The 27,997-nt window shown below is 38.5% G+C and overlaps 1 protein-coding gene across 3 annotated transcripts; it reads right to left on the bottom strand.

The window, feature by feature from the left end:
• Nucleotides 1-59: 59 nt before the first annotated feature.
• Nucleotides 60-27,955, bottom strand: fam168a (family with sequence similarity 168 member A). 3 transcript variants are annotated; one of them, XM_028573804.1, is made up of 8 exons: nucleotides 27,533-27,937; nucleotides 16,939-17,046; nucleotides 16,103-16,194; nucleotides 14,263-14,343; nucleotides 10,080-10,225; nucleotides 7,985-8,171; nucleotides 4,303-4,429; nucleotides 60-3,153 (listed from the first exon to the last, which is right to left on the bottom strand). In XM_028573804.1, the coding sequence occupies exons 2-7, from the start codon at nucleotides 16,998-17,000 to the stop codon at nucleotides 4,317-4,319; spliced, it is 681 nt and encodes a 226-aa protein (XP_028429605.1). In that variant the 5' UTR covers nucleotides 17,001-17,046; nucleotides 27,533-27,937; the 3' UTR covers nucleotides 60-3,153; nucleotides 4,303-4,316. The 3 variants fall into 3 exon arrangements, with proteins under 3 accessions (XP_028429605.1, XP_028429607.1, XP_028429608.1); XM_028573806.1 differs by lacking the exon at nucleotides 27,533-27,937 and adding an exon at nucleotides 27,243-27,385; XM_028573807.1 differs by lacking the exon at nucleotides 16,939-17,046 and having other exon boundaries at nucleotides 27,533-27,955.
• Nucleotides 27,956-27,997: the final 42 nt, after the last annotated feature.

The raw sequence follows: 27,997 nt of genomic DNA on the forward strand, positions 1-27,997 counted from the left end.
GCTGCCACACTGATGCAACCATGCTTAGCTAGAAATACATTACTGTACCACTTGCTGTATAAATATACTGCATTTTTTTTTTTTTTTGAACTTAGATATCCAATGCTATAGTGAAATACACCTGAATATTATGCATACCCATTATGCTCAATTGACCAGAGGGAAAGAAGAAAAAAAACAAAAAAAAAACATAAGACTTTATTGAGAAATACGGACAGAAGTAGTGGTTGGTTAAATAAATCCTAATGACGAGTCACATTACTGCTGTCGCAAGAAAACCCACTTTCTGTATTCTTTTCAGTTGTACTGGCTTGAGTTAAAATGTACAAGATCCTTACGTGGTGGCTATATGACCCATAAACATCCACTTATCTTGTAAAATACAAGGGCCGTTTCAAAAATAAGGCTCAAAGATCGACGGTTTTCATCCGACAGCGGTATTATGCAATATTTTCTTGAGAATTAACCTACTAGTGTACAAACATCTGGACTAAGAATACCTCAAACACTCAACCTTATCGTTTTATTTTTTAATTACAATATAAATTGTTTCTTCATCTTGCACTAACAAGATAGGTACCTGTTACTTAGCATTAAATTATAATTTTTTTTTGTCTTATGTTCTGCATTATTTCCACAGTTATTCAATACTAAATTTTTGATATGTTCCTACTTCTCTTCTTAGCAGTAACTGCAATAATTATTGAATGGAGGCTGCATACAGAGCCTTTAGAGATTACAATAAGCTTTTTTTTTAAATCAATTCAAAACACTCAGAAAATAATTACTGTATGTTAACAGTTTGAGGCGTTCCCTCTTATTTTATTGCAATATCAAACCACTTCATCTACATACCTGCGCAGTAAATGCTTTTTGTTATACAAATCTGTACTCTACAGATCATGAACTTGTAATTTTAGTCTTTTTTTGTGTGTACATCCTGAAAAATACCACACGCCTCACTTAAATATTAAACCCCACCACCACCACTACTCGGTATGTTTGTAGTGTTTGATTAAAATGGGTCATCATACTGCCTTTGCACATAAATGTCTCTACATGTATAAGCATAAAAGGCAACAAAATGAATTGCTGTATAGGGTCCATGTCTCATTGGCTCAAATATTATCCTCATCTGATGACTATCAAGGTTATGCATGGATTTAAAAAAAATGGACTGTTATGTTTTGTTTTTTAAATGCAGTCAGTAAAAGCAGATGTGTAAATTAAAAAAAAAAAAAAAAAAAAAGACCGTAAACAAATGGATTTTTCATTAAAAAAAATTACTTAAAGTCTAAAAAGCCAACTGGAATGAACCAGTTTACAACTAAGTGACCGCGTCATCACGGCTCTGCACTCTTGCTAAAATGTCTTAATATTCTTCCACTGTTGGAGCCACGAACACTAAAACAAGCACTTTTCTTTTTTTTTTGACTACAGTGCTCTTGCAATTCATATGGTAATACCGACAAAGTTCAAATTTTGACCCAAATTCAGAGCATAACAAATCATCCCTATGACATGGACCAGGTGTATACACACTACAGCCCTCTGATTTGCCATCATTTCTTCCTAAACGTGGTGCACAACCACCCATGTCACTGGTTAGGTCTTTTCAGCACTCACAGAACTGTGAAATGGACTAGTCCATTGAAACCTATCCATTCATCAGCACACATGTATTTGACTGGTCCACTATTAACTGTATACTCGAGAGCGTGGGTTTCTATTTGTAGAGTGTTTGGTTATAAAGTCCTCACCTGAAAGAAGGATGGAGGAGGAGGTGATGTAATCACAGTGAGGAATCAATGTACAATACATGCAGTGCAAAAATAGCAGTGTTTGAGTGGCCTCTTGCAGGTGACATGTCCCAAACTCAAATGTCTTGTACTTTGAAATGAAATGACCCGACTGTGAATATGTGAGCTCCTCCTCCTTCCTTAAAGTCTGCTCTCTCCATCCAGTCCTGCTCTCCTCTCTTTGCGCCAACACAATCCCTTTTAAACTCCTTCTCTGCTGTCTGCCATGCACACCCCTAGAAACCCACGTCACGTCAGTGTGTGTGTGTGTGTGTGTGTGTGTGTGTGTGTAATCAGTAACAACATAACTGGAGGTATTGTATAGTAAGTGCCACTAAGTGATCATGTGTTTTTTCTGACACAACACAGGAGCCTGTGTGTGTGTGTGTGTGTGTGTGTGTGTGTGTGTGTGTGTGTGTGTGTGTGTGTGTGTGTGTGTGTGTGTGTGTGTGTAAATACCCATGCTGTTGACATGGTTATTATAAAGATTCTTACAGGTTAAGGTTCCGATACTGTCATAACATACTAGCCTGCATAGTATGTAGCATGTAGCAGGTGAAGTTTTCTTAGTGTGTGCTATGCTAATGTGGACACAGTGAGCAGCAGCATGGGTAATGGTCGGTAAGTGATCTGCCTATAGCACTCACGGACACGTAAACGGCAGGGATGATGGACTGACTACTGCCCGACAGACAGCTAGGCGCTGGAAGACGACTGAGATTAAACTGAAAATGTAACAAGGTGGAAAAAAAATGATAGACAAGGGAAGAACAAAGGTAGAAAAAAAAAAAATAATAATTTGGATGTGTAAAAGTAAGAATATCAAAAAAATTAAATAACCAGAAAAACTAAAATGTTTATCATGTTAAAACCCTGTGCTGATATCTAGTTGTTAGAAATGTGGCAGCTTAAGTCTTCGTAGTGACTGATGGAGATGATAATGAGTGCACTTCTGAGAATAAGTGCCCAATATTTTCCAACCAACTGAGCAGCAGCAGGAAGGACCACACACACCAGCACAACACAGAAACAGGAGCAACTGACACCCGTGATTGGTCAAGAGTCCTTCTGGAGTTCCAATGACAGACACATCAACAGAAAATGAGGAGATCAAATAAAAAAATAAAATAGCCATACAAAATAAGGTAATGACTGGTTGGCAAATGAACGGAGAGAAAAATAAAAGCAGCTTTTGTAAAAATGTTAGAGAATGTCGCATACTAACAATAACAATAATAGTAAAGTGGCTATTGCACTTTAGTTTTGTTCTTGCAGACAGGTGTTGAGTTCCCATGGTTACCAGTGGGAGCCCGTGTAAGATTTGAGAAGTTGCATACGATGGTGGACTCCAGATCTGGTGGGGGAGAAGAGCAGAAGCACACTTTGGTGATTGATTTAAGGCCGACTCAGACCTCTGAGGAAAAGAGGAGTTAGGAAATCTGGGTAACACTTTGGAATCAGACTGATCTCATGAAGTGGTGTATGTATGACACGCCAATTTGTATGCCATTTGACGTGTTATCAAGACGCATAATCGCTTTTTAGCGTGTTTATCAACGCCGTTTGGCCGCCATTGACCTACCTTACGTGTGAATTTTCGTTCTAGCGAGTAGTATGAAAGGACATACACGCAGATAGCTCAAAATGCGTACCGATAACACGCCATTTGGCTTCAGGAAAGTGCCATGTATGTTTACGCAAAGTCATAATGCCATGTTGTTGTAATAACCATCACTCAGGAATGGGATATTTATAGATAATTAAACTTAAGTTATTTTACAGTTAGACAATGAAATGATAATGTTTACTAATGATTAGTAATACTATGTTTTATGTTCTTTAACAGTTTATTATTGCACACAATATATATTACACATGTTAATGATTACAAAATAATTTGTAAACCTTTAAGAAATAGTTTGTAAAGTTGTCAGTTTGTAAATAGTTTGCAAACATTATTTGGATGCTATTATAAAGTTGCAACAGATGTTATAATAGGATTGTTAATGCTTAATAAATACTTTGTATTAGCATCCATTAACAATTTAGGTAGCTATTAGTGCACAAGTGATCCTCTTTTATAGATCATCCAAAATGCTTTATCTACAACTTACTAATCATTAACTAATTATAAGCATTCAATATAATAGCATTCAAATAATGATTATAGATGGTTTACAAAACAAGTATTAACTATCTTAATTCATAAATGTTATATTACACTGAACAAATGATAAAATAGCATACATTATAGCATTAATAACAATGAGTAAACAGTATTAATCATCATTTCATTGTTAACAGTAAAATAACTATAAACTAATTGAGTTAATTAACTAATTGGGTGAATTAACTAGCAATTTTCCACTATTCATTTTGTTTATTAGGTTTTACCAAAATGCGAGGCAGCACAGTTGTTCAAGTCAGTGAGACAACAGACAAAAAGGACAACAAAACGAAGAAGAGGAGTGTGGTGAGGAGAAGGCAAACAGCAGACACTCACATGATGGGTGGGCTCTACCAGTGAGGTGGTACGTAGCTGTACCCAGGTGTCCCTTGGGCCCTGTAGGTTGGCACAGTAACTGGGTGTCCTCCAATCTGGGCGTGCTGGGGCGTTGTCAGCAGGGTCCCTACAGGAAGTAAACACCACCACCATTGATGAGCTTCAGCCATTTTTGAATCCATCTGCTGAACAGCTATGAAGGCTTGGTTTGTTGCTGCAGTTGTGGTCATTGTCAGAATCAGAATCAAAATGAGCTTTAATGACCAAGTAAGGATTAACACATACAAGGAATTTGACTCTGGCTTTTGTTGCTCTCAGCGTTCATACACAGAAATAGATATACGGCTAAAAGCTAGGACAACAAAGCTTAACAAAGTAAATATATATAAATATATGACTAGAGATAAGTATGTACATAAAAAAAGTGTATATAAAAGATAGTACATACACACGCATATCCACATAAATATGCATTCACATACCTACATACACACATTTAGACTAACATGTCAGCATGTTGACGTGATATCAGGATCACATTTTTCTACATTTCTTTTTAGATCCATTGAAGCATTTTGCTATATTTTGCCTGGTTTTTCCACTATGTTACTTTCTTAATCAATCAGTTCTTAGTCTACAAATTGTCAAATGGCAAAAACTGCCCAACAGAAGTTACCAGAGCCAATGATTGTGGCTGAAAATGCAGTGATGTTGATAGGTTCAGTCCACGGGAGTATAATCTTTTTTTACCATCCTCCTGGAACCGTCCCGAAATACAATTAAGCCGTCCTGAAATGATTGTGGACTGTCCCAAATTAAAAATCTTTGTTCCAGTCACACCACAAAGAAGGACTCTAGCAAAGTGGGGAAAATGGATGAAATAAAAACTTCTTTCAGGGAGCAGAAAACCTTTATGTGTGGTAGATCCTGATAAAACATTTTAATGGTCCTCTCTGTCAAATATAAATGTCCCACTCCTAGTCACTTAAAATAAACCTAAATCTCATGTACCGTTTCTTAGCTAACAATAGCTTGACAATACTAACACACATTAATACGCAGTTTGTAATGCATTCCCCTGAGTGACGAGTTTAAAAAGCTACCTCAACCACTAAAGGCTGAAGGAACTGCAAGGGGAGAGCAATAATTCACATTTCCCTGCAACCTTAAGGAATGGATATTGAATCATCTCTTTTCAGTGTTTAATGGTCTTAAAAGTCAGATGGTCAGTTTACGGCCAGATGGCTCAACTTACTCACTCAGATCAAAGTCATATTTTCAGGCCCCTTTGGCAAAGATGCATTCTTACAATTTCATTTGATAGGAGACATTCTGAAATAGATATTTCAGACAGTAAATGGGAAATAGTATTTTGAGACATGTTCAAGTTAAAAAAAAAAGGGGTAGAGAAGAGAAGAGAAGAGTTTGAGGAAGTCTATACTGTTAGCAGTGGAGTAGACTGACACGTTTTGTGTGACCTGAGAAGTTCTATAAAAGCTTACCTTCGCCTACTGTGGTCTTCTGTACAGCGGAGCAACAGAAGAGCAGTATACAAGAGCTTTGGGACAGTAATTATCTGAAGTGATACCGTGAAGTACAGTGATGCAAATATAGCTCCTGTGGGTAACTAACATGCTGCACGCGATGGTGGGAAGATTTCAGACTCGACTCTGCAGACTGAAGCTGCAGGTCCGAGACAGGGAGCGTCTTGGGTCTATCGTTTGTGTGCGTGCACATTTTGTTGCCTCTTAGGGACCTTTTTGTGTGTGTGTTCTAGGGCTGTGCAATTAATTGAATTTCGATTTCAATTTCGGCTCCCAACAATTACCAAAATAGTATAATCGAGAAAAAACGATTATTTTGCCATGTTCTGCTTTGCAAGAACACACTTATTTTGTCTTGTGTTCTGAATGACACGCGCACGTCCGCACGCGCACATCCGCCCCTCCCGAAGCCATAAACTCTCAGTCAGGAATAGAGATGGCAGAAGGAGAGCAGCTACAGCAGCGTTTTGGTGAAAAAAAAAAGGCAAAACCAACTCAGTTGTCTGGGAACAGCTAGCTAACGTTAGCTAGCCCTGCGGTCCCTCTGCCTCTCCGCTGCAGTAAACGTTTCCCCGACACGCTGTATTCCCTTACTGTTTAAAACGTTTCCCAGCTTAGTGGCGGTGCATAGGCATAGGCCTACTGCTCAAAACCAACATGAAAAATCATAGTAATGTTCCCTCTGCATTTACTTTTGTTGTTAAACTGTATGTAAAATGAGCAGGGACGTTTCACGTAACGTTATTCTAAGGTACCGTCTATGTACTGGACTTTTCCTCAGGTAGCTAGTAAATAAGCCCACTGAGGGCAACATTATTTTTGGCACAATGTTTGGTAATGACAGTAGGCTAGTAGTGGTCATAGGTCATAGTGAGAATGCGATGGTAGATGCACATTGTGTTATGTATCTGGAATTGTTCATTAGCTGTGTAAAGTTATGTGTGATATCTGTAAAGCTGAACCAACTCACAGTAGTAAAACAGAATTTATTCTGATCCATAGACTCTTTCTGTGAGATAAAGGACACTAACAGATTATACCCTGGACACTATCCATTATATCCAAATGTTAATGAGTAATCGTGTTAAATAATCGTGATTTCAATATTGACCAAAATAATAGTGCTTATTATTTTTTCCATAATCGAGCAGCCCTAGTGTGTTCATTATTATTACATGTCATTTGGCGGACGCTTTTATCCAAAGAGACTTATTGCACGCCCCCTGGAGCATCTAAGTGTCTTGCTCAGGGACACACTGGTTGATGTATTGCAGTGGGAATTGAACCCGGGTCTCCCACACTAAAGGCATGCGTCATATCCACTGCGCCATCACCACCCATGTATTGTGATAGATGGTAGACTGTCACATGCGGAGTTTTGACTTTGAACTCTATGAAGGCAATTAGCCAGCTCCGTGTGTGTGCGTGTGTTCAAGGATGTTTAATAAGAACTGTGTGCAGGTCTATTTTGAGGTTTCTTTTGTCTATTTCTATGATTCAATGGATGTGATCACGATTTAGCATTATCAGGAAAAAAAATAAGGACAAATGGCTGGACAAATGGATGGTGAGTTTACTGCGTCCTTTCGGATTTTAATGCGTCAGAGACACAAGCCGCGTACCTAGCAACATCACTGAAAATGTCTTGTTTTGTCTGACCAACAGCCCAAAAACCAAACATTCACTTTACTATCATTGAAGATGAAGAAATCCATCAAATATTCACATTTGAGATGCTCGACCAAGAGACTTTTTTGTTGTTGTTGCCATTTCTGCTTTGAAACGACAATTAAATTGATGATCAGAATGGTTGCCATTTAAATTTCTGTCAACGATTCAATTAATTGTCCAATTTATATCCTGCTGTTTTAGGGTATACAGACCTGACCCAGAAAAGCACATACAATCTATCAGTAAGCCAAAACAAAAAGGGAACACTTCCACACACATTCAGAAAGCAACATTAAAAAAAAACATGACCATCTTCAGCATAAATAAATGACTTAAATGCACAGATTACAGTCAAGAGAGAAAAGAGAACAGTGACAACGTCAACGCCTGCCAACAAGCCAGCAAGTTCTCTCTGAAAAATGAAATAAATAAAACAAACATTTTGCAGTTAGTGGTTCTGGTCTTACCTGCGCTCATGGCCATGGTTGTCCCAGCTACCATCCCCATGGCAGCCATGCCGTTGTTGCGAGGAGCAGGGACAGGGACGGGGGCAGGGTAGAGGGCTGTGGAGGGGATGCTGTTAGGCTGCACCACGGTGGTGTGATGAATCACATGTGGCTGAGCCGCATACACTGGCTGGGTATAGTATGCTCCCTGTCAGGATGAACACTAATATTAACATTCCCACAAACAACACATCACTTCAATTCAAACAATTCTTTCTTCAGTCATCGCATCCACACATTGTTTTAGTGATAAACTGAAAATCCAAATGGCATTAATCGGGCCGATTGAGAGAATTGGAATAGTCCGATGCCTGCGCATCACAGGCAGATTAACAAAAAAGGTCTTCAGCCACATCTGCAGGCAGCCTAACCAGTGTGGCTGCGGCAGAACGAAGTTAGCGTTTCTCCTGGTGTCAATGTTGCCGTTCTACAAGCAGATGTCAGCATCACGGTAGCAAGCCTCCAAACAGCTAAACTAGCTTACAGGGTTTTGGAAAAAGGCCCTAGTCCTACTCCTAGAGGGTAGAACATTCTTCAGATTTGTCATTTGGGATGGTTGTGGGACAGTAAGCAAGCGTAAGTGTGAAGCCTTTTAGGGGCCGCCCACATGACACTGGAATGTTTTAAAAACGACGTTTGATTGCATTTTCAAAACTATGTGAAAAGTTATAGCCTACACCTAAACACTGACTAAACAGAGACAATGCAGTCAATAACTGTGTTAAATAAATGTTCATTAAGTTTAGCAACTGTGTGTCTCATTTGTTATTAGTAAATTGTTGCACTTAATTAGATGCAAAAAAAAAAAAAAAAAAAACAGGATATCAACATTATATATATTTCACCATGCCGGAATTTCGTAATTTTAGGGGCAAGGCCACTTGGCCTGCAGCGGAGCAATTTTGTTTTAGGGCACAGAGGCCACATGCCAGGGCATCAAATCAAGGCTGTAAGTTAAAAAACTTGATTTCACTAAAACAGACAAATCCATTTCTAAAAGCATTAATGCCCTTTTTATTAAACAGTGCAACACTTCTAAAGAAATAAAAACACTTTTTTCTATAAAAAAAATAATTTATTCGTACTTCATATTATTAGAGAAGGTTTAGTATCACATACCATCACAACCATTGTAGCCTCAGGGCACTAAAATGACCAAGTAATATTGAAAAACAAAACAAAACTGATTAATCAGAGTCCTCATCATTTGATGATGGGGAATCAGGGGGGTTATTGATTGAGACCTTTATAAAACAGGTTTCAAGGATACGAGCATATATGGCTTATATACTTACATTACATCTAGCATATAACGTGTGAGAACATATGTAGTTTATATATTTTGCCTATATCAGATTTATGTATGGGATTGTTCCATATAGAGAAATAGTCAATAACATGAATTAATAACATTAATAACAGTTAATCAGTAACATTCTGAATTAAACATTGTTTTTCCAGAGCTGGTAATTGAAGTAGCAAATGAGTGAGCCATCTCGCTGCCTCCTTATCTCCGTTGAGAGTTGCACATACGCAGCACTGATCCGAGTAGACTGTCACTCTTTCCAATACTGCAAGAAACTATAAAACAAGAGCTCTTTCATGCGTGCATATTTATTGTCCTGCCACACGAAAAATCAAGTACATGTACGAACATTCCGTTGCCAGGGCGGACTTGACAGAAGAGGGCAGTCAGCGAGGGAAAATAAATAACAATAAACATGGGCACTATAAAATTCCTGCCCCGGTATCTGCCATTGATGGCACTGTTCTCTAAACATCGGCCATTGAAAAGCCCTAGTATCGGTGGACCACTTATTTGTTTAAAGCTGAAATTCATAACTATGATGTCACAAAATCGCTTCACCTAATTGTACCAATATGCTGTAAAGTGTAATCAACTAACCAGATACAATGTGCGTATATTTACCAAAGTGACTGAGTTAAACAGCACTGCCAACTGACCGGTGTAACACGACAAATCTGATCACCGTTTCTCAGTGGCAGAGTACAGAGTGGGTCTAAGGTAAAGTTTTTAATCATTCAGTATCCTTACCTGTGCGTATAGGTTCTGCTGAGGGTAGGCACTGCGAATGGGGTACATGGCTGTTGGGTAGGGGGTGGGGGTGGGGGTGTAGGGAGGGGGTGCTCCATTTGACTGAGTGGGGGGCACTTTGTACGGGGTGCCTGCTGAAGTATATCCTAAACACAGTCAAAAAAAAGAGGGGAGACAGAAAGAAGGATTTAGAAACACATTACACTAGCAACTTACTTTATTAACAAGTTTCTGACAATCGAGTGTCTGTGGGTTCGTCACTACAATCGAAAAAAAAATGAACACAATTTTGGCCATCCTCCTTTAAAAATATATTTCAACTTTCAAATTTAGTCGATTAATCTGCAACCACTTTGATAATCAATTATTGGTTTAAGTATTTATTTTTTTTAAGCAAAAATACCCAACATTTGACATTTCTATCTTCTAAAGAGGAAGAGTAAGCTGCTTTTCCTTGTCTTAATTTATAGTAAAATTGAATATTTTGGGGTTTGGGACTGTCAGTTTGGGACATACACAAAACAATACTGTAGGCTGTATTATAAAACCAAAAGGATGATGATCATTAGTTGCATCCCTCATCCACCAGATGGGGGACTAGTGCGGTCTATTAATGAGTCTCAAAACAACACAGCCAAGGGTTGTGCGTCTTAAAAGCCTAAATTAGCCTTAGTCTTACCGTGCTCTTTGAAAACAGCATTCTACAGAAAAGCAGTTCTGTAGTCAATGTATAGAGTATAATCACCTTTTTAATGGAGCATACACAGTCAAGCAACCTACCAACTAAGTGGCACAAACCACCATTTAACTGACACTACACCAAAAAGGTTGAAAGGCACGAGGTCTACTGAAGTACAGTGGAGGTATTTGATTCAAATCACTGCATTAATGTCTGCTGTCAGCTGGGCTCGGCTCTGTGGGGTGCAGTACCTCTGAGCCGCCGCTCGGAGGAGCCTGAAGGTCAAACATGCTACTAGCTAGTTGCTGCTGCGGAGCTTATGAAAGCGCTTCTCTCACACAAGGACAAGGGAACAAAGAGATGCTGGAGCTGCTGTGTGTGTGTGTGTGTGTCTGTGTGTGTGTGTTCACACACACATGCATGCAGGGCATTAGAGGACAATGGTGTGTGACAATTACACAAAAGCCTCGCTGATAGAAAGCAGTTTGTCTATTCAATGGTCTTGAGAAATAAAGACATTGTCCAAGACACGTTTCTAATTCGAGCATAGCTAGCTTGTCTGGAGGTTGATGTTTGTCTGGGAAACTCCATCTAAAAAGACTTTAATTTCCCCATACATTAAGCACTGCAGAATTCATAGAAAGAAATTTGCAGTTAAACAGTACCACTGCTGATTAAAAACAAAAAAACAGACTCCATATTTAGGTTCTTTTGTTGGAACAAAGCTGGGTGAGCTTTGCCAAAGCATACCTGATATTTTGTTAGACTTCCAAAAGATAAAACCAAACTGGGGGGAGGGGACGAGAGGAAAGAGGCTTCAAAAGCAGCACAGATGAAATCTACAAACCCATCCTGCCTTGGTAAGATACTTAAAATTCAGGAGAAAAGGAAACAATTTAAGTAGCTATTTTCTCCCCTGTTCAGAAAATTACATCTTTTATCGATTGATAGTAATTATGACTTTCAAAATGTTTTTATTTAGGTGATAATCTACCTATTGCTTAACATAATACCAGATACTCAAAGGACTTCATTGTTCTTTCCCTATTACCAATTTACCATCCCATCAATTTGTCTGGAACCACCTAAATATCATCTTTAAAGTCACAGACCTCATTGCTCGTCTTCGAGAAAAAAATATCTTATTGACTGCAAAGTAACATTTTATTTCACATTGACCTTTTAGTTATTTTAAGGTTTTCCTTTTTTTTTGTCTCCCTATGGTCAGTTTATTGATTGCAGGTTTCTTTTTTGTAATTTTGACTTATGTATCTGATGTTGTTAATTAAACTTGACAGTTTCTGAGTTTGACATTGTATGAGCCTCTCTTTCTCATTTGCAAATACTACCTATACATTTTTTATATAATGAATTAACAAGTCTGCTAATGAAACCCAACTGGGACTATGATATTTGAGACTTGAGATGAGAATTTGTTGTTTTGTACGTTCAAATCTCAATTAAAACTTTGATACCTGCCTCAAGCAAATTCATATAAAACAAATAACTGTAGTCAAAAAATAAGTCTTCCTATAAAAAGCTTTTAGAAGACACTACAGGAGACAGGATGCAATGTATCTGTGGCCCCTTAAACCTACTACAAGCAAGTGAACTAAGATTTTACAAGTGACACCTTATAAAAAAAATATACGTATACATACATATATACATATACATACATATATATATATATATATATATATATATATATATATATATATATATATATATATATATATATATATATATATATATATATATATATATATATATATATATATATATATATATATATATATATATATATATATATATATATATATATATATATATATATATATATATATATATATATATATATATATATATATATATATATATATATATATATATATATATATATACACACATATATATATATACACACATATATATATATATACACATATATATATATACACACATATATATATATATATATATATATATATATATATATATATATATATATATATATATATATATATATATATATATATATATATATATATATATATATATATATATATATATATATATATATATAATGATATAGCTTTCACCCCCAATTATTCAATTATTAATTGCAAAAATGTTATTTGTCAGTGGACGTCACTACTACATAGAGGTTAGACCTATTTCATTTCATTTCATTTCATACACAAGCTTTGATCTCATCTTTGACAACTCCAGTGAGATTGTTTTTTAGTCTGGGTTTCTAGGCCGAAAGGTTCGAGACCCCCATCACACTAAACAATCTATATCTATGGAGACACACCATATCTGGAAAGCAGTGAGACAACTGTTATTCCCATCTGCTATGGGGACCAGACATTGAGCCCCAGCAGAGCACGTATCTGCTGCTATAAGGCCACTGGCAGCTGTTACCGTCTAGCTTCCCACTCCTTCGCCATTAATGGCCTTTAGGTTGCACTTACTCCATCCTGCCTTCACATTATTGCAACCTGTGTGGAAAAACTAAACAACCTCGTTTGCTCAAAATATACTGAGATGTAACACATTTTAAAGCATTAATAATTGTGGTATTACATACATTTTTGATTCGACAAAATGTTAAATCACAAATAACTCAATTACTAAAAATGTGGGGAAACAATTTGCTTTAAGTTGCGTACGCATAATCAACATAAGTTCAGTGCAGCAGTGTAGAGCAGCCGCGGTAATAGATAAGACTTTAAATTAAAATTCCATCAGTGTGTAATTTATTAAAAAACGTGTTTTCCCAGCCTTAACCTAAACTCTGACTAACTTTCATTTCATACCAAAACCTTACTCAATTTCTTCTTAGAGTGTGAACTGAATACCATGCTTACTCGTCAGCAATATTTATTAATAATAATAATAATAATAATAAACTGTTAAGATATCCCTCATTGCCAACAGTTTTTAATTATATTTATTTTTGATTTACTTCCGCAACAGTACTCTCAAATCAGAGGATGGCTGCATTACTGTTGTTTACCTCATGAAATGGGATGTTTAATTCTCAAAGGGAGACACACAATAATGCTCTTGGCTTTTTTTTGGCTCCGTTTGTTCATACTGTACAATTATTTCCTTATGTTTTAACTTGTTATAATTTTGCTCTGTAGTTTTTACATTTTTCTATTTTGTATTGTGAAAATAAAGAAAAATAATAGGCAATATTATCATATCTACTCCACAAAGGGCAATCATTAAAACACATATCCTTGCAGTTTAATATTTGTTTAAAACGTGATAATGACATAAAAATCACCTGCGTGTACCAGTGCGTCTATGCAACATCCCTTAACATTACATTTCAATGGATCCCCTACACTCACTGCCATCTTTGTGGTGGGATTTTACATCCTACTAATTAACTCCAAATATGAGGTGAACTGAAAGCAATTCCTCCCGAGATATTACCTTGTTAAATATAAACAAAGTCATCAACTGGTGTGTCTGTGTTTTAGGGCTCACCTGGTGGATACCCAGGACTGCCCGTTTGATAAAGGTTGGGTGTATAGGTGGGAGCCGTGGCAGTATACCCTCCTGGATAGCCTGCAAGACATCACAGACAACAGAGAAAATATCAGAAACCATGGCTTAACAAACAGAGAGGGACAAACACACAGGTAGGGCAGTTATTTGGTTTGGAGCAGGATGTGCACAGATGGCGCTCATTAAAAAACTGTCTGCACCAATAACGCAGTCGGCTGAATGCGTCTTACATACAGACACGACACACCTGCCAATATGGTGGGGGACCACACACACACACACACACACACACACACACACACACACACACACACACACACACACACACACACACACACACACACACACACACACACACACACACACACACACACACACACACACACACACACACACACACACACACACACACACACACACACACACACACACACACACACGGAGGGAGAGAGGAGCAAACTAGGAGAGTTAAGAGACGGCATGTAAGTGAGTGAAGCGCGGCTCATTGCTTGCTATTATTGGCAGTCAATCTCACAGGCTATCTGTTCTGTAGCCTTTACTATATCTAGTTGCTGTAGGTTGGGCCAGTCGTAACATGTTTAATACATATCAGCATAAATCTACGATGCAGCAGAGTCTAAAGGTTGTGATGGTTAACTTATCTGTACCCCGTTTAGTCGAATATGCTTTTATTATAGATTATGCAGGCAAATTTGACAACCAAATAAAAACTGTGGCTTTTTGACAAAACCTAACAGCATTAGAGGTATGGCAATTCATAAAATCCCAAGTTAAATTCAATGGGTTATTACCAACATTTGTTATTATTATAGCCTTTTGTTGCATTATTCCAGGTGTTGTCTGCTGGTCACAATGAGTGTGTAGCTCAGACATATCGCGGCTCATTTTCCTAAATTCAGAAGAGGTCATTTACTATCAGTCAGATTTTCTGAAAGATTTTTTCATTTTTCCCTTTATTAGATAGTGACAGTGAATAGACAAGAAAGGTGGGAGAGAGATGGGGGATGACACGCAGCAAAGGGGCACAGGTCGGACTTGAACCCGGGCTGCCGCAAAGGACTCAGCCTACATGGGGCGCACGCTCTCACTGGGTGAGCTAGAGGTCGCCCCCTATCAGTCAGATATGAACATAGGAAAATCAACTTTCATGGACTGTTTTATCATTTAAATGAGTGTGTTGACTGTTTCCGCATCAATGGACACACATGAGACGGGCTGCTTACTAACTGACACTCATGTGGAAAGAAATTAAGTCTCTGCCAGGAAATATTCCCAAAAAACATGGTCACGGGTGTGTCTTCTTCACATGCAAATGTAAACTAAACATGAGTGGAAGCCCATAACTGTAAGCTACACCAGTGCTCTCATTTTACTGCATATAATCTACTTAAATGTGTGTGCAACTTGATGGTGAATACATAATCTAAACATAAACCGCATTACGGTGTTACTGTACAGTCTGATGGTGCAGCACTACATATTTATTATCTATCCTCTGGTTTGTGTAGTAGTGTTGTGTAGGGAAGTTAGTTTCTGGATCCATGCAACAGAAACAAAAACAACAATAAGTAAACTTCGCTATACTAACACTAACCAATTTATAAAACTGAACAACTTTTAGGAGCATCAAGAGGCCATTAGCAGAACGGGCACTCCTTCACTGACTCAAAATTCAACAGCAATGTTGTGTGTCACATGCAGCCACCCTTAACAACAGGTTTATGGTGGTATAGAGGAGGATAACGCTGTGTGTGTGTGTGTGTGTGTGTGTTTGTGTTTGTGTTTGTGTGTGTGTTACCTGTAAAGGCCATGTTTTTAGGGTTTCCATATGGGGTGCCAGGCTGAACGGGGCTGTAGACTGGATTCATAGCTGAAGCTAACCTGTTCTTACTGAGAAAGAGAGAAAAGGAAAGTGTGGAGGAGAGGGCAGGGGGATAAGAGAAGCCAGAAGAAAAATGGAGAAATAAGTAAGCCGTGTAAATTGGAAAGAAGACTGTTACGTTTATCAAGCACACAAACACACACACACACACACACACACACACACACACATCACGCACATAAATCCCAAACTCAGACTTTTAAGGCGACATCTGACAGCCGAAGGATTTTGCCAGCATGCAACAAAGGAAAAAAAAAACTCAAGCCCCCTGAATCCTCACCCTCAAGTAGGCTCAACGTAAGAATGTATTTAAAAACACAGACTTTTGGAATAAATAAGGCACAAGTACTGACAGAAAAGCACAAGTACGCATGAATCCACTGAAAACAATGGTTTGGTTTTCTTGAGTGGCATTAAATACAGCTAGCCAAATGCTGCACATCTTCCTTAGTTTCACTACTGCACCAAACAAGGCAGGGCGAGCTCTACCAGCCTGGTCTCCACTACAGGATTGAACGAGGAGTGGCCACTAAACATTCCAGGTGCCGGAAATGGTCGGGGTGAAGGTGACCAATAACAGAGCCATAAATATATACACACACACACATCTCTGATAAGCACCTGGTCTCACAATGTAGACGAGAAGACCTCAAGTGCTCCAACTTTCAACTTACCTGGTCACGGAGAATATGGGCATGGGATATTGTTTACATGTGTGTGTGTGTAAGTGCGTGTGCATGCGTGCCCCGTACCTCTTGTGCGTGTCTGGTTGATACATGAAACTGAATTTGTCTGTGGGATGCCCGCTCGCCATTCTTGCTGTATGCAAATGAGGAAGGAGTGGAAGTGGATATGCAAATCTGAAATTAAAACAGCGAGAGGTCATGATTACAACGAACACAGGAAAAGGAGAAAAAAAAAATCAAATAAAAAAAGAAAAGAAAAAAAATAGCAAAAAAGCCAGCACCAGTGCAACAGAAAATGGTTAGTGACCGCAGCAGGGGTGACAGTGATCTAGAGCATTTGAGTAAGTGATTGTGGTGACTGCTGTGTTTTTAGCCACCAATATATGCATTAATGTGCTAAACACAAAACAGTGTAAAAAAAAAAAAAAAGTGTTTATATCTATCTATCTATCTATCTATCTATCTATCTATCTATCTATATAGTATTAATTGTACTGTGTTTGCTTCCATTTTTAAATCTCTTATACCATCAGTTTATGTGCATACAAAACAAGCCTTTTCTAGCAGTACTGGCTGATAAAACAGCCTTGAGGTAATATTGTATTAATTCCTGTGTATGTAAAGCCTAGGCTATATGATGCGTGCATGTCCAAGAGAAAGTGAGAGAGTGTGTGTGTGTGTGTGTGTGTGTGTGTGTTGTACTGTATACAACATCCAATTCAAGCAGCAAAGCAAACATTAAGACAGCCAAATGAAAAAGCACAACACACCCAATGAGCGGACAAGTGACAGAGAACAAAATATAGTACAAATAGGTCAAGTCTTGCACCGAGCCATGAATACGCATGATCAAGTTTGCATGAGCCAGAACCACAAGAGCATTGCACAAACAGAGCGGAACAGCTGAAGGAATAAAGAAAGAAAGGGAAGGTGTGTGAGGTGTGTTTGTGTGTTGATTTGCACTTCCGTTTCTGAAAGAGATGGGAGCCGGTATGTTACGGCAGTGATCAGGCTGGTTCTGTCTGGTTTTCAGTGTGGCTCTGTCCTGTGCTATGTATAAGACTGCGTGAAATTTGTTGTGACAATCTATCTGCACACAGCACATCAACCATTCACCATGTACAGACTATCAAAACTCATTTGTCCAATTCTGCTTCCTGTAGATTTGTGAATTGGATTGTACAAAAGATGTACTTAAATCTAACCGATCCATCCTGGGCTTGTGCTTCATGGCCAGTTAACAAATCCTATAGGCGATTATAGCTTCACTGTCATAATTCCTGGACATACACTGTAGCACAGTGATGCCAAACAGCACCAAGTGACACATCCAAAACCACTGACGTCAAAACGCCCAGAGACACTGAAACTGAATGCAAGCACAAACACGTGGGTGCAGTTGCTTTTGAGTCATTTTGCAGATGAATTTCTTAAAAAACACACATATGCACGCCTTAAAAATAGTCAAAAACCATGAACCTGTGTTTGTAGGTGTGTAAAAACAATAAGAGTGGTGATATGTCAACTCTGGTTCATTACCCAAATTCATATTTCATAACAAAAGAATGTGCCTGGGGAATTCATTATCATATTGCTGAAGACATCACATAGTACATTCCTCATTCATCTACTGTATCTCTTACGATTTAAATCCTCTCTCTGGGGCAACTCTGCCTTCTACTTTTTATTCCTTTCTGCCGTTCGTTTAATTTATCATTAGATTTCTCTACCTCACTTAATCAGTCTCTTCACGCAAACATTTAATTATTAACATAAGATTCAAGCAAAAAGCAAAGATTATTGCAACTGTGCTACACTGCAACCGAGTTGATCTACAATGATCTGCACAAGGAGCAGTATAATACAATAACAAGACTCAGCAGCTCTGTGAGGCTGTACCTTGGGGACAGCGGTGCTTTGAGCTAAATGCTAACATAATGCTAAGATGCTCACAATGACAATGCTAACAATGCCATGTTTATCAGGTATACGGTTTACCATCCTAGTTTTTGTGTGGAAGCGTGCTAACATTTTCCATTTGGAACTAAACATAGTACATGTGTGATGGGAATGTCACCAGCATGCAGGTATTTGGTCATTAATCAAAGTGCTGGACAAATCAGAATTTGGAACAAAGGTGGTCCAAGATGAAAAGTTAAGTTGGTACAGTGCATCCTGAGGGGGGCATTAATGTCTGTGCCAAATGTCATGGCAATCCATCCCAAAGATGTCGAGACAATTTACTCAAAACCACAAATGTTAACCCATAAAATGTAATGGCACGCTATCTAGCCTAATTGTTACGATTACGTTAGAGCTATTTCAGTGTGGCGGACCGACGGACTGATTGCCATCCCTAAAGCCAATGCTAAGCCTGTGAGCATGGCTTTATGATAGTTTTTTTTCCCTCCCCCAATTTCAAGCACCATCATGGTCACAATTTAGGTGAAGACATCATATGGCCATTAGCCAACTTAGTGGCCTCTCATCTTGACAGACAATTATCAAACAAAATCATAAAAATCAATGTTGTAGCAAACCACGTAAGAGCTTTAATCAAAAAAAATATTACCTCAATCTGGTGGTTATTCACGTGAGCCAAGTTGTGATGTGCATGTAAATGTGTAGTGAGGAAAGAAAGCCCATTAACACATGGACAGGTGGCTAAGCTAACCCCGAGGTCTAGTGCTGCAAACACAACACAAACCCAATTACAGCTGTGGCTGAATAGAGTATAGAATAATGCGTTTGTTCATCTGGTTCAGCCTGAGAACCAGAATGTGTAGGCAAAGGTAATGAAAAGTGAATGGGTGAAAACTAGAGGGGCACCACAATGCGTCTAATGAAGGTGTGTGTGAGGAACAGAGGACGGCAGAGATGCATGTGATGAGTAGGAGTGCCTGACCACAACTCCCTTTGTTTTCAGGGGAAGAGGGTGATGGGCCCTTCAGGCTCTCTATTCCTAAATAAAAGCCTCTTTCTAGCCAGAAGACCTTCTGTTCGACAGCACACTATGATTGTAAAATACCATTCTCCAGAGGACAGATTCACCATAAAAGAGACAGTACATTTATTTGTAGGTCAGCGTAAAGGGGCAGAGACGTGTAGGCCTACATATCGCCATGGTTTATGCATTTTTGGGGCTTAAGGCATAGCCTACTTCATAAAGAAAAGAACCGCAAAAATGACAATGAAAATATCAATAACACATCCCTGTTTGATTATAGAGACCCCAGCAAACAGCAACTGTTGATGAGTACCAAGGGTTTGGTCTGTGTGTTCACAATGAAGTGTAAGCTTTTGTCGTGCAACACTTGTTACGGTTAGAAGGGAACAATCTGCCATTTTGGGGTATATAATATAATATATAAAAAAATCAGTTGCCATGTCAGTGTACGGCTGCAAATAATGCTTGTCATTTCTGATTAATGCATTATTTTTTCGATTCATCTACAGCTTCAACTAACCACTATTTGAGTAATTAGCTGATTATTTTCTCGATTAAAATCGATTTGTTAATACATTTTAGAACACAGTGAATATTTCACAATCCTAATTTACCAGAACCATTCAAATGTCTCGTCTTGGCTGTTATTTTTGACAACACTCCAAAACCCAAAAGATGTTCAATTTACGCTCATTTGAAAGAAAAGGAGTAAATCCATACAATTGAAAAGCTGGAACTGTTTTCATATATTTGCAAAATCTAAATTACTAGATAATCACAATAGTTGGCCATTACTTTCCTGTCAATCAACTAATCTTCAAGTGAAAAAAAATTTAAAATGGCAATCACAAGTCCAAAATAATGTTATTAAATATTCGTGAAGTGTTAAGTATTTTATTTTTGTATGCAAATGACGTAAAATGATGAAACCATTATCAAAATAATTATCAGATGACGACGAGTTAGAAATTATTCATTCAAAACACTGAGAAGAAAAACAATGTTTTTTGCTAGGACACATTTTATAATCGCTGTGGTGCAGGGAACAAGCTTTTAAATAGCCCAAATTATTAAAAAGGTAGGCTAGTGCTTGTTCCCCCTCTGGTTCCCACACCAAGCGACAGATTATTAGAAAGACCTTCCGGCTCCATGGCTTAACCAGAGTTATTTTTCAGGACTTTGTTAAGCTTAAACTCTATTAGTGGAACTTCATTTGGGCAGAACTCGCAAGCTATAGCCTCAAGGCCTACGTACAAAAACACAGCTCGCAACAAAGCTGGGTGCATTTGTGTGTGTCCATCTTAAACGGTTATGTGTGAGCTCAGTAATGTGACAGTCAGGTAGTGCTTTGTTTCAAATCTGCAAAGATCATGCCCAGATATTTAATTTGTGTATGTTAATATATAAAAAAAAGAAGAGAAGAGGCAACAATGGACACACGGATACACACACACGGACACACACACACACACACACGGACACACACACACACACACACACACTCCTGGAGAACATGTAAAATACAACCCCCACAGACTCTATCCTCCCACACAATGCCTCACCAGGCATCTACTCTTTAAAGCAACAAATCAAAACCGGTGGGTGTCATAACACTTCAACACAGGAGAGAATAGCTTCTTTTATTTAATCCTCAAGAAGGCAGCGTTTCACTTGGGTCATATGAAAAAGAAACCAAAATAAAAAATATGAAAATAACAAGTATGTAATAATAAGATGATAAATTGCTGAGTGTAATGCAATGTAAAGTAAAAGTATTATATCATTAATATTTAAAATGCCTATCTAGATAATGAGTCACACAATCTACTTAAAGGCAGCTCTTTTCCTATTAGTTGATTTTTTATTCTATAGCATATTACTTCAGCAGCGGTTCACTGTACTGTAAAGCTGAAACAATGAGCCCATTCACAGAATATTAATCAGTAATGGTTATTCGTTTGAGACCCTTTTTAAAGCAAAAATGCCCTAAACTTCACTGGTTCCAGTTTCTCAAAACGTTTGCAGATGCCATGGGAACGTAATCATCTCAATTTTATTGACCAAACAAAAATCACAACTTGTTTTCAAATGTGAAGTTTTTTATATTATATTTGTTATAGAAACAAAATATTGTGCACATGTAGGTTGACAGGCCCTTTAACACAACACCAATCCTACTACAGCATGATATCTAACAAAACACAGACCTAAGGGACAGAGAAACTAATAGTGCCCGCTATCACAATCAGAACTGACATCCATAATCAAGCCTGAGACCAAATCCATATTACAATAGTGCTCAAAGGCAGTGTGATGGAATCAGAAATCTCCCTGCTATCCACACAATCAGACCTGCCCTGCAGCAGCGAGCTCCAAACAGCCCTAGGCTATTTTAGATCTAGGACAGCACTATACACTTTGGGACATCATCTCCCCTTTTCTCTGTGCCGGCTTCCTCCGCTATTCTCTTTTCCAAAATCATCTAAGTTACAAACCTCATGGGTCTGCATCCCTGGATTATGTGACAATATTGTGCCGGCCCACTGAAAATGGAAATGTTCCATTGAAATATATACCCTTCAACATTATTTATGGAGATTCGATTTCTACCCCCCTCCTTGGTTTCCAACACACACATTTATGAAGAGCTACATTATAGTAAATAGTATGGAAAGTGTTCTAAGGTGTTGACACTGAGGTCAACATTTGTATGTGTTGCCATGATACAGTTTGCATTTAAATGTAAGATTCCATGATGCAGAAAAAAAGAAGAAAAAAAAAATCTAATCTCAGTTTAAGGTAAGGAGCAAAGACGGTGGTGACAAAGTTGTCCCAAACAAAGAGTCCTTATTTAAGGTGTTAATTAGAGGCTTCTAACTTTTTAAAAACACAGCATCAAGCAATTTGACTTTAAATGAGCTCTTCTCACAGCATCTAGGGAATTATAACATCAATAGTAGGCCTGATTGATAGTGGAAACAACTACAGCCATGCTAGTCGCCTAGTGAGGCTGTAACACTCCGTTACACAAGACAACAAAATTGCTGAATGGAGAGAAAAGTTTGCCGACAGATATCAATACCACATACCATACCACAATACCACGAGCCCATGTAAAATTTGTCACTTGAGGAGAGCCCAAAAAAAAGAAAGAAAAAAGCTTATGTTCATCATTGCCAACCAAGCTAACTTTTTAGGGGCACTTGAAGGCATGGCAATAATATTTATAAAGCGTGTGGATGAAATAAATCTTACTTTTAACACCTTGGGACGGAGCCGCGAGCCACCTTCACCGCAGGCTTTTCCAAGCCGACCTGAGCCGGTCGTGGCAAACTGCTATGGGAGAAAAGCGGGGAGACGCCTTACCCGTCGTGTTGAACCCCCCCCACCCCCAGTAAACTGTGTTGACTGTCATCCGTTGAATTTGTGTACAAATATTTTCGGTTTATTATGAAACTGTTGCACGCTGCATCTGACCAGGTTGTGTATTATTGTTGTGACTATGTATATGTCTGAAACAGCCCTAATAAAAAGGCTCTGGTGCATCAATGGCCGCCTGTTGCAGTATCTGCACACTTACTGAATGCATAAAGCTTAAAAAGGTGCTCCAAATTAATTAATGAACCAGGTGAAATACAATGATATTGATTACTTGCAGTTGCAAATGCCACATTAAGATGGGAGAGCAAATAATGAGCTGGCCTTTAATTGATAGTACAGTTGTAGACAGGAAGGGGGGAGACGGTGAAGACATGCAGCAAAGGGCCGCAGGTTGGAATCAAACCCTAAACCCCCAATTTTAAAACATGTTTAACACTGCTTTGAATAAAAAAAAAAATATTGTTATGGAAAAAGGCCATAATCTTGCAGAAACTTGGGATAACAATTCAAGACTTAATTTAACTTCTAGAATCTACGTAAAAGTAGCTAGTAGGACACAAATTCACAAGCATGAAAACACACACAAAAGAGAACAAACCACTTTATGAGCCATGATAAACAATTAATACCTTCAGGCAATATTAACAGCAGACAGGCATTATTGTCTGTGGTGGGACTTCACAAACACAGGGAGGAAAAAAAAAAAGGCCATAATGTTGTAGATAACGTAGCAACCAGTAATATTTTCCTGTCTCTTTGCACAAAAGCACCATTATTAATGAGATGGGGATTTTGAGAGTTGGTGATCAATGCCAATCACTGAGATATTTCAAGCTTTCTAAAACATATAGAGCCAAACTAGGTCTTCTGTGAAAAATACCTATTCAAATTGTATCCCATGTGTAAGCTAGCTCTCGATTAGATACAGCAGTGCTCTGAGTGTAGAGTCAAAACAAAAACTTAGTGTCCTAAATCCATGCTAATACACACGAAACATAAGTACCGTGCTGTCTTGCAGTGGCAGCATTTGATACAAGACAAGCTGACAGATGCTTTTGGTGATTTTCTCTCATTCATATACTGTTCATAATATCGGATTTCCATGTTAAACAAATCCCCAAAAGTCCTGTAATGTGAACGTATGTAAAATTGCTTCCTGCAAGACAAAGGCCCAGGTTTCAGTCTGCTCTACGCTTTGTGTGTTTTTCTTAACTTTCTGGACAAGATGACATCCACTCGTCGCAGATATCCATATACGGACGCCCGAACGGGGACTCAGCTCCATGCTCAGCTGGCCCCAGCACAGGAGCAGAATGTAGTCGATTCTATACAAGTTGCTACCTCATTGTGTTAAGTGTCACTGGTCTGACATAACTAATGTTTACAGTCCGGATAACACTTGAGAATAGTTAATACAGTAATCAATATACTATTACTTTGATTGCTTACTAACTTGACTAATGTTTCACATTTTCTACTGTTACTAGGGATCAACAGATATGTTTTTTTTCAGGGCCCATTATCAGTGATCAAGGAGGCCAATAACCAATACTAACTGATATGCATTTGCCAACATAAGCCTGTTAAATGAAATGCCGCAAAAGAAAACTGTGCACATTCTCCTTTTGTATCAAGCAGCAAAAAGTTGTAGCATGACGAGTTCAATTGCCTGACTTGACATTGCACGCCCTATGATGGGACTTTTGCACATGCGCATATCACTATGTCAATGTTGAAACAATATACTGTGAAGCCCTAGTTTGAACTACACTGCAGACTGGATTCTCTACCCAGTGATAAACAGCGATGGCTGAACGGGTCCAACATGAGTTGAATGCCCATCAGCAGCGTTGCTAACTATTTTGATGAATGAAAGTAGCTAGCACTAGCTCCAAGTCACCAGATGATGCCATCGCGCATATTTTGCATAAAGCTTAGTGGATGTGTCAGCTGACTGACAGGGTAATTATAAAGGAAGAAAGCATTTGCATGCAACTGGCAGTTGCCAATATATTTGCGCAGGTGTGTGTGGTTAGGACTGGCATTGGGAAATTGACATTTTATAGACTAAATGATTAATCAATTAATAAAAGGAAAAAACAATTAGATAGATGTATACGTAACGGATATAAATTGGTAGAGTCACAATTTTAGTAATGAACATGAATGATGAGGAGGGTGAATCTGGAAGCTGCCGTCTGGAAGCATCTTGTTTACTGATCTCTGATGAGCAACTTATTAAGTGGTTCAAACCACATGGGACAAAGTGGTAGAAAGACAACAGTCAGTTATAGAACCATTCACTCTTGTAACGTTAAGTGACTCCAGCTTTCTATAGCCTGACAGTTTTACAGCCCCCTATTCATACACATGAGACTGCGCTCAACGCATGCCCCCCCCCCTTCCTTTTCCCTAGCCTGGCAGACAGGGGTCACCTTAGATTGAAAATAAAATTGAACTAGCCAATACAAAACTGACACTAACTGATATGTATCCCAATTAAGATCATCTTTTAATCCTCTGCAAAAATATAGATTAATTTAAAGTGACACCAATATACTGTAATTGTTTTATGTGGATTTCTCAAGGATGACCATTGCCCTTGCATTTAATATGGCTTCATCAGGGGAATGCAATTCTGCCAGCTGCTTCTTAATTTCACTAGGGTCTAAAAAAAAAAAAAAAAAAAAAAAAAAAAAAAGATTCTTGTGCACAGCCTTTACCATAACCTAATTAAAAAATGTAAAACAAATCACATCACTGAATGCCTAACATACATGTAGCAGTGAGCTTCTTCCTGTCTCTGCAGGGTGCTATTTGAACCATACACAGATAAAACTATGTTGCTCTGGTGCGGGCCAAGAACAGTAGCAACTCAGAAATTCCTTTAGACAGATGAGGCTTTTTGGATTAAAATGGGATTAGTAGTCAATGACTAAAGCAGGTAAAAAAAAAAGATGATCACAAAGAGGATTCATTTCACTGATAAGACTAGTCATAAGAGAGAAGAAGCAAAATGTGCCTTTAGCATTTTGTGTAATCCTGTCTCTTTTGAACTATGTGAGGCTCTGTTGAGTTTTTGTGTCGTCAGTGAGTACAGTGATTCCCTATTGCATCTCTACTGGCACTGAACTAGTTGATTAATTAATTAGTTGACCGAAAGTCTACGTCTAGACTGATTCTCTCCGATTACGGTCATTCTAAAATAAAAACTTTTGTTTTGCCATTTGAAGAGGTCTTTATTTGATAAATTGTAATGGACATTCTGTAAAATGAACAATACTAAGGTTGATGCCAAGATATATATGTAAAAAAAAAAGCATTATAAATACCTATTCTAACAATAGCTGGTGTCTTCATGTAACCAAAATTGAACATCAAGAGGAAACATGTTTATTATGAACCTACGTGGTGTGCATAGTTAGTGAAGATGTAACGATACCATATAAATCAAGTGTGCAAATATTTTCATTATGCAGAATAGACGGTACACTTTAATTTATACACACTTTTAAAAACGCACTACAGATGCAACACAAAACTTCGATAAAAAACAAAATCAGTTCCACTCCGAAATACGATGTTTTGTTTAGAATTGTGGCTGTAGCCTGGAGGATACAGTCTAGCATGCAGGCGTTTGTATTTACCACCACATAATAGATTCATATGTAGATATATCCATCAGAGTATGTACTGGCAGAACACCGCATTCCTGAGATAGCAAGCAACGCCAAAACAGCCATGGTTGGACAAAAATGGTCACACTCAAACAAGCTTAAGACACCATTTTGAAAAATCCACCGATTTCTAGATAACAACTCCGAGATGCCATCTTGCCAATTATCACCAGATTAGCTACCGTTAGCATGACAATTCCACCATTCCGAAGTACTCCATGCAGGAATCTATGCGGGTCACATAATACTAACGTTAGCTTAGCTTGTCTGCTAACCAGAAAAGGCAACCGCTAACCCGTAGCATCCCTCGACACACGCTGTTCAAATTGCTAATTAGCGAGCAAACGGCAATAAAATATACTCACAAAAGATCAGACCGCACCGCACCGCACCGCAACCGCTACTTTTACCGCCTGAACGCAAACCAATAACACGAACACCCGTACCGATACGAGAACTAGTAGAAGTTTGATTCTGTTGTTAAAGCTAGCTGCTTTAGCTTAGCCCGCTAACGTTAGTTCCCCCCACTGTAGCCACCACGGAGGACAATCGAAGGGATACAGAGGGAAAAAAAACCATAGAAAAAAAACGAACAACTAGCAAGTCGACACATGGACATTCCTGTCCTCCTTAATAAACATCGGACGAGACTTACCAAAGCCACTCGGTAGAACAAAAAAAAGATTCCCCGTGTGCGTACGTGATCTCTCCCGTGGGTCTGCTGTGCCTCAGGTCGGTGCGGACTGGCTCTGCTACAGCAACGTTTTGTCGGACCAGTGGCGCAGAGAAGACAGCTTTCACCCGAAGAGACGGCCACCGTGTGGGGGATGGGGATGCACTGCCGGGAGGGAGAGAGGAAGGGAGGGATGCAGGGATGTAAGGAGAGAGGAGGGGGTCCGACCCACCGATAACATAATAGTGGAGCGGCTTTGATACTAGACAAATAATAGATAAGATAATAAAGATAGATGGATCGATATAGTTCTGACTTATAAACAAAAGAAAAACGGCAAATGAGTGACAGAATATCCCTGGTTTCTGTTATTCATTTGACTGATTATTACTGGTCCTACTCTCAATCACTCAATATTGAAGCATTCGATTGTAAGGTTTAAGTGCG

The sequence above is a fragment of the Perca flavescens genome, chromosome 3 (genome assembly GCF_004354835.1).
Source record: "Perca flavescens isolate YP-PL-M2 chromosome 3, PFLA_1.0, whole genome shotgun sequence".
Classification (NCBI taxonomy): Eukaryota; Metazoa; Chordata; class Actinopteri; order Perciformes; family Percidae; genus Perca; species Perca flavescens.